At 31.2% G+C, this 10,208-nt stretch overlaps 1 protein-coding gene across 1 annotated transcript; it reads left to right on the top strand.

The window, feature by feature from the left end:
• The first annotated feature begins 438 nt into the window (after positions 1–438).
• LOC126678532 (uncharacterized) lies at positions 439–7,171 on the top strand. The gene is made up of 7 exons (XM_056105526.1): positions 439–504; positions 4,161–4,193; positions 4,258–4,277; positions 4,386–4,396; positions 4,690–6,262; positions 6,417–6,633; positions 6,746–7,171. Exons 1-7 carry the CDS (start codon positions 439–441, stop codon positions 7,169–7,171), a joined length of 2,346 nt encoding a protein of 781 aa, XP_055961501.1.
• Positions 7,172–10,208: the final 3,037 nt, after the last annotated feature.

Below are 10,208 nucleotides of genomic sequence, written 5' to 3'. Positions count from 1 at the left end.
ATAATCTGAAGCGGCCATTGAAGCAGTTATATAGGGTTGTGAAGTGGGCAGTTTCTTATCAATCTCAACAGATGCAATGTATAATTCGTACCTTTTCGAAAGGGCGGGAGATCAATTTAGGGTTTTGCTTATTTTGGCGATGAAATTACTAAAATATGAAAACATACCAACAACGTAAATTAGATAATATAAGCACTTAATTAATTCCATAAAACTTTCCTGGAAAAGCAAAATTGTATGCATGCATCAATATCACCCTATCCACCACCACACCCATTTACAAACCCTACAATCTTGCCGTTAAACGTCATCTTTGTCCAATATTGACATGACAAAAATGTAGCCAAACAAAACCCTATCAGACACAAATGCCATGCAAAAGCTGGTGGTGCCAAAGGAAAGACCATTTTTGGTCTGATTAGGTCACAAATTGCACCCATGGCTAGTCTGGATAATATACTGCCGGATACGGAGGCTACAACGGCGTTACAGATGTTGGATTTGGTAAGGTTAGATGGTCTCTGATGATTGGAACGACTGGTGATGACGATGGTTTGAAGATTCTGGCTCTGTGCGCTGAATCAATTGGTAATGCAAAATTCTTACGAACTTCAGTGACTCCATGCATGGAGGTTGCTGGAGGACTGGGTTGAACTCTGGTCTTTTAATCTTAATTTTTTAATCGTAAAATTGAGTTATGATTAATTGTTTTTTCTGTGTCTGTTCGGATCCTCTCCTCTTAATTCCTTAACGTTTATCTTTGATGCTTCTAATTAATTTTTGTTTCATTTTATTTCATAGATGAACAACAATAACCTAATTTTGTTCTTCATATAGTTTGTAAGAATTTTGCTACATATCTTTGATTCATCATTTCATGGGAGATGGGGAATAATTAGCCATGCATGCTGTTCTTGAGATAAATCGTAGTCATATGATTTTGTTTTGCAAGAAAAAATATTCATCCTTTCTGACAAATCTTTCATATTAGGGGTGGGCAAATTAACTCACAAAAAAAAAAATTACACACACGTTTTTTTTTAACTTAAAAAATCACTGATCAATCCATTTTAGATTTTAATTTTTCAGTCAGGCATTAAATCAAACACCATGACTGCATTAGTTGCTGCTTTATCTTTGCCGAACTGCTTTTAAGAGAAATGTCGACTAAATTAGCAGACTCGCTGACTTATGTTATTCCATTATTTTAGGACAATTTTTACTTTCTCCCTAATGAAAACATTGTGATCTTAGAGATTGAATTTTTTATGCTAACCCTTTTGCTGTTGCTCATATCTAAATATTCTTTCAATGTCATCACTCTTCTCCAATAATTTTCCATTTATGCTAACCTTTTCTTTCTTATTACTGTTGATCTTAGAGATTTAGTCTAATGAAAACATTGTGATCTTAGAGATTAGTCCTATTGTCCTCGCGGGTTCGACCGAACTTTATAGTCCACTTTATTACTTGAGGCGATACCGTATGCTTGCAACTTTTACCAACATGTTGTGCACGCGTCATGTGTTTTTGTTAGTCCTTCAACTGTTTTCTAACATACGGTAGTCATCTATTGAGGCTTATAAATATATATATATATATATATATATATGTGTGTATGTGTTGGACATACAATAGTCATAAGAGTCACATCCTCGAAAAATTCTTCATAGTCATGGGTTTTGCCAAATGCTAAGTCGTGCTCTTTATAAATATGTATTGCGTCCTCTTCAGGTGAATCGCTAGAGGAAAAAAGTTTCTACTTCTTTTTAAAATCAAAAACTCAATTTTTACTAAAAGACTCTGAATTGACTGGTGAGTATTTTAATATATTCGTACACACTAAAAAATAATATTGAAACTTTTTAATTGGTTTTCGAAGTCAAATTGGAGAGGTTAAAAGAACTTAGTCCAACAAGGGGTGAATTATTACTATGAATATATAATTAAATGTTTATAAGCTTTCGAATCGCATGCATGTATGAATAATTAGGATAGATTAGGAGAATAGTAAAATTTAAAAATATGTATATAAATTATGAAATAATGGTATCAACCTCTATCTCTAATTAGTGTAGACTGTGGTAACTAGTAATTCATGATGGAATTAATCACTGGCCAAAAATAAAATAGGTGTCTCGGTCTCACTAGATGGTAACTCCATATAATCTCGCTAATTCTTGAACTTAATTATGTTGTCTCAAATTTTGATTAATAGTTGGAGTGTGCATCTCATTTCATTGTTAGCTTGAAATTTTAAGTGTTTCACATTATCGAGTGACTATAGTTAGAAAAACTCTTGTGGTTTGGATGAGCTTATTAACAAATCCTAATTTTGGAGTAGATGTATTAAAACTTATTTGTTAATAAAAATTTATAATATGATGTAAGTGAATATGGATGATAATTTACATTAAACCTCTCTAATTACTTGTTTGCCAAATCTCTTAATTCTCCTCGAATATTTGCTAGCCATTTCTTAATCCATGCAAATTTTCAATATTAATCATTCAATTCCTTTAATTTCACTTTTTTTTTTAGAATAATGAAAATTTCAGTAATAGGGAAATAAAAATACAACTTGATCAAATATTGAACAAATCAATACATTCAAAAAGTACAATAATAGAACATCAGTAAAATAACAGAAAATCATATCTAATTTCTTCAATCGCATTGACGGAACTCTTTGAATATGCAACTCGGCGATCCGCCCACTCCACTCGAAGGTTATTTTAAACCAGAAATCGACTCTTTGGTCTTTGAATGAGTCCGATTGAGAGAATATTAGAAATAAGATTTCTACTGATAGCACTTCAGATCTACGCTCCATAGATAATTCCATCAAGGAAATAGCAGAACCCATAAAGGGTAAGAGGCAGAACTCCATAAAAGAAGACAAAACATCCATAAAGGAAGAAATAAAAATACCAACAGATCTCAGATCTGTGATTATTAACGGAAAATAAACTAAATACGAGATTTGAACAGAAAATGAGAAGGTAGGGAGGTGATTTTGAACCAAAAAATGGCCAAAATCACCTCCCTCTTGTTGCGGCTAGAGTTTCTGAAAAGAAAAAGAGAGTTTAGAGAGATGAGAGAGAAAAATGAGTTTTTTTGGTTGTGGTTTGTTTCTTTCCTTTAATTTCACTTTGAATAGAGGTACATTAGACATATCTAGTGGAGTCATGATAAGATTGCACTTTAATTCGAAATTGTAAAAGAATTTTATGAGTACTATAAGTCTTTTTAAGACAGAAATTTATCGGAGAATATGAAGATGAATTTTTCTAAAGCATAGAATACTCTTCTCGATTAGATGACTTTTAATACAAATATTGAAATATGTATACCTATCAGAGTATTTGTAATGGGTCATCCTTATAGATCCGGTTCTTAAACTTCGACCCATTTTGACGTGGACTTTAAAAGAACTTGGTCGAATTTTTTTATAGTTAAGTAATGGGGTATATTTTAACCTTAGGCACAATAGAATAAAGAGAAATTTGTATTGTTTCAAATCACTAGCGCATTTAGAGCCTCTGCATTCCGCTCAAATAGAAAGTGTTTATCACATGCATTGGTTGTGTCATGTCATGTTTATATAATAGAGTTTTTTAGACAAATACACCTAAAACGGCTAAATAATCTCACGGCTACCACAACAATTTAATGCTAACCATAATACCGTTTGTCATAAGTTTCTTATAATAAATAAGCTTCCTGATTTGCCAAATTACGACTCTCTTAAATAGGAGCTGTTCTCTTCCAAAATTGAATCAATCTCCATGTCGCAAGATTCTCTCAAGATCAAACTTACAGTTTCCATTCATAATCAGTAATTCAGAGACGATTCCAACAAAATCAAACGCAGTACGCGATTCAAGATAAAAATCGAGGAATCACAGCTGATATGAGTTTACTAAGTGATTCAGGTTAGTCTCTGATCAATCGCGACTCGAATTCAATAAATTCTTTTTCAATTTTGAAATTGATCAATCGCGACTCAAATTCAATTCATTCTTTATCAATTTTGAAATTGATAAATCGCGACTCAAATTCAACTGTTATATCTGATATATCGCATAAATAGGTTTCTGTTTTCAAATTTAAATTGAATGATTTTATAACTGGATACATTGAATTTTTTTTTTTTGCAGTTCTTAATTGATAATTCATTCAATTTTGTGATAGTTAGTGATTTTTGAATTTACTAAAGCTGTTATTGTAGTTTTAATGATTATTGATGTGTTATAGTTTGCTAAATGGTTAATAAGGTTCTACTAATAGTTTGAATGAACATTCATTCAATTATGTGATACTTAGTGTATTTTTAGTTTGATAAAGCTGTTATTGTAGTTTTAATGTTTAATGATATGTTATAGTTTGCTAAATGGTTAATAAGGTTCTACTAATTGTTTGAATGAATATTCATTCAATTTTGTGATAGTTAGTGTATTTTTAGGTTGATAAAGGAGTTATTGTAGTTTTAATGTTTAATGATGTGTTATAGTTTACTAAATAGTAAATAAGGCTCTACTAATAGATTGAATGAATATACATTCAAGTTTGTGATAGTTAGTGTACTTTTAGTTTTATAAAGCTGTTATAGTAGTATTAATGGTTATTCTGTTTATAGTTTACTAATGGTTTAATATGTGTTACTAATGTTAAATCATTAAAATGCAGCAAAAGGAACACTGAAGGCTCTTGTGCACTATGATGGAGTATGGGATGAGCATTTTAATTACTCCAACTACAAGATGAAAGGAATACTGATAAGGGAAAACACAACCTTTGAAGAAATTAAGGAATTGATAGCAGGTAAACTAGAGGTAAACAGTTGGGAAACCAAAATGGAAATCAGATTTCAGTTAGAAAGCAACTACCAAACTTTACAAATTGAAGATAATGTCAGCCTGCAATTCTACATTGAAATGAAAAAAGATGAACCGCGAGTAACCAGTTTTCCATTATGTGTTACAACAAACAAATTTGAAGGTCAGCCACAAATACAAAATATCAACAGTGAAGCTTCTATTGGAATTATTAAAGAACAATTTGTGGATACAACGTCTAGTAGTGGCACTGCAATTGATATTATAAAATATGCAGAAATATTATACAACCAGACAAGAAAAGAAGATGAGGAAGCTGAAAGTAAACCACAAGAAATCAACATCGTCACTGATCCAAAAATAACAGAAATCTATGTTGGACAGATCTTCAAAGACAAAGAAACTATGAAGACAAGTTTCTGTTTCTACACGATTGCTAACCAATTTCAGTATAAAGTTAGTAAGTCTTGCAAAAGAGAATATATAGTCATTTGCATTGATGAAGATTGCAGGTGGACAGTGAGAGCTTCAAGAGATGGAAAGACAAATATGTTTGTGATTAGAAGAATGATAAACATCCACACATGCCCACCAAATATAAGAATGGATGACAAAAGGCAAGCAACAGCTTCAATAATAGGGGAACATATAAAAATGAAGTTCTTGGATATAAAAACAATCTATACTCCAGCTGATATTATTGCAGATATTCAGAGAGATTTTGGGATTGTTTTGAGTTACAATAGGGCATGGAGGTCAAAAGTAAAGGCACTAAACCAAATTAGAGGTAGTCCGCGCGACTCGTATTCAATTTTGCCTGGATATTTGCACATGCTTCTACAAACTAATCCAGGGTCAGTTGTAGATCTTCATACAACTGATGAAAACAAATTTGAATATATGTTTATGGCTCTAGATGCTTCTATTAAAGGTTGGAGATACTGTAGACCAATAATTGTAGTAGATGGAACATTTTTGAAGTCGAACTACGGTGGAACATTAATAACAGCAAGTACACAGGACGGAAATGGTAAGATTTTCCCCCTTGCTTTTGCAGTTGTTGATTCCGAAAATGATGATTCCTGGGAATATTTTTTTTTTAAATTGAAAGAAGCATTTGGTGGAAGAAATGGGCTGTGTATTGTTTCAGATAGGCATTTGAGTATATTGAATGGGGTCAAAAAGGTTTTTCCTGAAGCAAGTCATGCAATATGTATGTACCATTTGCTAAGTAACATCAAATCAAAGTTCAAACACGATCCGGATACATTGAGAGACTGTTTCTATGGAGCTGCAAGATCATACACAACTAAGGGATTTGACTACTACATGAAAGAGCTTGATGCCATTAATGCCGGAATTCGAAAGTACCTAACAGATATTGGGATCGAGAAGTGGGCAAGAGCACATTGTAAAGCTAATAGGTATGACTAAAAAAAATTATATTAGTTAACTGATAATTCTTTATAAGTTTGATATGACTATTCTTTATATAGTTAACTGACAGTTTCCTTTATATTTACTGTATGTTTGTTATATAAATTACAACAAGTTTGATCATAATTTATAAAATATTAGGTACTCGACAATGACATCGAATATCGCCGAGTCTTTGAATGCAGCAATCAAAGCAGCTAGGGAATTACCAATAACAACGCTCCTTGAAAGTTTGAGGCGTTTGATGCAAGAATGGAGTTATGCTAACAGAAATATTGCAATTTGTACATTTACTAAGCTGACAAACAAAGCAGAACATGAACTCAGAAATCACTATGCATCATCTTTAAGAATGAAGGTAAATTTTCAATTAAAGTACATTTTAATTTCAACTATACTATATTAGCTAACTGTTTTCTAAGAGTTGCCTAATGGTAAGTTAACTGTCAAATATATGTTTTTCACAACAGGCTTCAACATCTGTTAGAGGTTTGCACAGTGTGGAAGATGGTGATAAAACCTTTATAGTAAAACTTAATGAAAGAACATGCACATGCTGCAGATTTCAATTGGATGAAATGCCATGTCCACATGCTATTGCTATATTAAGCAAACTACACCAAGAACCATATCAATACTGCTCAGACTTTTTCACTAAAGAAAATATGCTTGCCACATATGAAGGAGTTGTCTATCCAATGCCTAGCCAAAATAATTGGGATTTACCTGCCAATGTTGAAAGTATGGAAGTTCTTCCGCCAATAGGAGCAATTCCAGCAGGAAGACCAAAGAAAAGAAGAATCACGGCACCAAATGAAATAAAGAAGACAAATCAGTGTGGAAGATGCAAACAAAGAGGACATAATAAGAAGACATGTAAAAATATACCAAAATAATAAAATTTAGTTTTCAAATACATTTCCTAAATACATTGATTAAATGATTTGTAATTCATTGAATTTTGGCTCAATTAAAGGATTTCCTTCTTTTTTTTATTTGTTTCTTATAATTTTAACCATTTACCAATTATTTACTACTGTGTTACCAGAGATATATCAAAAAATTATATGTCACTACATATTAAGACAGTGATAAATAATAAATTACTTACATATTAAGACAGTGATAAATAATAAATTACTAAACTATTACTACATGTTTTATAAATTACTAGAGGTTTACTAATATGTTGCTTAACATATATTTATAAAGTTACTATAGGTTTCCTAATAGGTTACTAATAAGTTACGTAGCATCTATTTATAAAGTTTTATTAAAAAGTTTTATTTATAATTTATTTTCTTTACTTAAATATTAATAATATTTATAATCTCATTTAAATCTATCAACTTTTTTAATATATTTAATTTGATATTTAAAATGATATAATCTTAAAAAATTCTTCATAGACTACTAACTATAAAGCACTACCTTACTATTAATTTACCAAAACAATATCAAAAGTATACTACAACATACAACTGATAAAGGAAATTTAGTTAATATCTATAAAATTATAAAAAATATTATAAGTTTACTAACCAGTTACCAAGACATTACTAACAGTATAAGTCAATTACCATTTACTAAAACTAAAACAGTAGCCATTACAAACAAAGTCATACAAACAAAGTCATAATAGGAAAAAAAAACAATATTGTTCAGATCTTGTTCAGACAAAACACTAAAAAACTTAAAAGTACTAAGCTAAAATGATAAGCTTCAGATCTTGTTCTTCCCTTTCCTCTTTGGATTTGGGACCTCCTCTTCAACCTCTTCATCGCTAACAATATTTCTCTCTATCTTCATATTGCCATAGCGGTACAGAAGAAATGCAACACGCTCACGATAATTCTCAATATTAAATTCAGAAGGTATTTCTTTACGCAGACACAAAAACTCCGCAAAAGCAAGCAAAAACGCACCACAATCGCTGAATAAAAAACATAAAAATGAATTATTCAACAAAACTGCATAATTTTACAAATAGTAAATTTGAAAACATACCAATCCTTTTGATTTGGAAGATCATCCACAGTTTCAATACGGAAAGCATCAGTTGAATTCTTATTCAAATAAGGCTGAGAAGTCAGATCAATGTCACTGCGCAACTCATAAAAATTCATCCGAGATAAAAAAAGTGGAATTAGAACAGAATATTTTGTAGTTGCTTCAACTGCAGACTTCTTCGCCACATTTGAACTCATAGAGTTATACACATATATGCATCTTTCTTTGAAGACCAAACGCCCCAAAATCCAGTGCTTCTGCTTCTTCACGTTCATTGGAAACAACACCTCATCTACATTCTCCCAATGTGTATTGCAAAGCATCTTGTATCCACAAATATACTTTGCAATAAGACTACGATCAGTAACTGAAGTAGATTCAGGCTTCTTCCTCTTCAAGTATGCCACATAGTATGAAGTCATTCTATCATCGAAGAGGCAGTCAGTTGTCGTAATTCGCACACCACCAACAGGTCTATACTTGGCTCTTTTACGAATGTAGTACATAACAATGTTGATATGCTGTAAAGAAAAGTAGAATTATAAATAACTATAACAGTTAGTAAACACTTAGTAGATAAGTAGAACATAACATCAAATGGTAAAAATAGAAATACTTACACGACACTGTAATAATTCACCCGAGTAATTAAGCGAATGAAACCAATTTTTGTTATCCACCTGATCCACGCCATAATTGAACGGAGTTTCAATAATGTCGAAACCTGCTTCATAAGCATTTCGACTACAAAAAAAGAACAAATAGGAGGTAAAAAAACATTCAAGCAATCCTTCTAGCAAAAAATGGTAAATATAACATATCACAATTATAGTCTTACTTAAACTTTTCGTCAACCCAGTTATTAAACTCCATCTGTCCCGCATAACCTGTATCTCTACAAATATCATCATCAAGAGGAAACAATCCCTTTTTAAGAACCACATCCGGCTTAGCCTTAACAAATGCTAGAGGCACCACATCAGCAACTTTGAATTTAGAGGCAATCTTTTCAATTTGCTGTAATTGAGAAGAAAAAGAAAAATGCAATGAATAAATGATAGTTACTATTATTAAAATAAATATGATAATAATTAGTAAACCATTAGCAAACAATTAGAGAAAATATGAAAAGTAAAACTGTTCGAAAACACTTAAAAAAATAACTGTTAACTACATAGTAAACAACTAGTAAACTCTTAGAAAATAAAAAGTAAAACAAAAACATGAAAAATTCTATAGAAGTACTATAAAGGTAATTTTTATTTATATTTATATTTACAAAATAAATATGGTAATGATTAGTAAACCATTAGCAAACCAATTAGAGAAAAAAATGAAAATTAAACTGTTAAAAAACAATTAGAAAAATAGTAAACCACTAGTAAACACTTAGAAAATAAAAAGTAAAACAACAACATAAAAAAATATATAGAAGTACTACCTCAGATGGACTGCCTCGATACACAGCAATTTCTTTCAAAGCTGCCTTCTTTATCTATATAAAAAGCATTAAAAAATGTATTGGTAAAGTACTAATATGCAAATAATAAAAAAACAAAAATTTTAAAAAAGTAAGATAAAAAATATACCTCAGATTCTTGTTTTTCAACAGAACAAGCAGCTTCCTTTTTCAACAAAGCATCAGTAGCTTCCTTTTCAATCTTATTGACCATATCAGTCAGTAAGGACTCATCATATCCGACATCCTCATCAACGCCATGGCCCAACATCTTATCAGCAGCTTCTTTCTCAGCAAGCTCTACAGCTTTTGTAAGGGCATTAAGTTCGCTAGAATTGAATGTAGAGCAGGTTTCTGCCCCAACGGTACTTTGACTACTTAATTCATCGAACTTAAAACTTGGACCGCTATCAAAACAGAAACCCTGAAGAAAAAAAAATTAATAACAATATAGAAAACGCAGC

This window comes from Mercurialis annua, linkage group LG4 (assembly GCF_937616625.2).
Source record: "Mercurialis annua linkage group LG4, ddMerAnnu1.2, whole genome shotgun sequence".
Taxonomy (NCBI): Eukaryota; Viridiplantae; Streptophyta; class Magnoliopsida; order Malpighiales; family Euphorbiaceae; genus Mercurialis; species Mercurialis annua.
Note: the sequence above shows the minus strand (reverse complement) of the source record. Positions and strands in the feature narration are given on the sequence as shown.

Excerpts from the sequence above, each read along its gene's own strand:
- LOC126678532 (XM_056105526.1), top strand. The coding sequence starts at position 439 with ATGGCTAGTCTGGATAATATACTGCCGGATACGGAGGCTACAACGGCG. Across the intron at positions 505-4,160 it reads CGTTACAGATGTTGGATTTG|TTCTTAATTGATAATTCATT; the intron begins GTAAGGTTAGAT and ends TTTTTTTTGCAG. Across the intron at positions 6,634-6,745 it reads CATCATCTTTAAGAATGAAG|GCTTCAACATCTGTTAGAGG; the intron begins GTAAATTTTCAA and ends TTTTCACAACAG.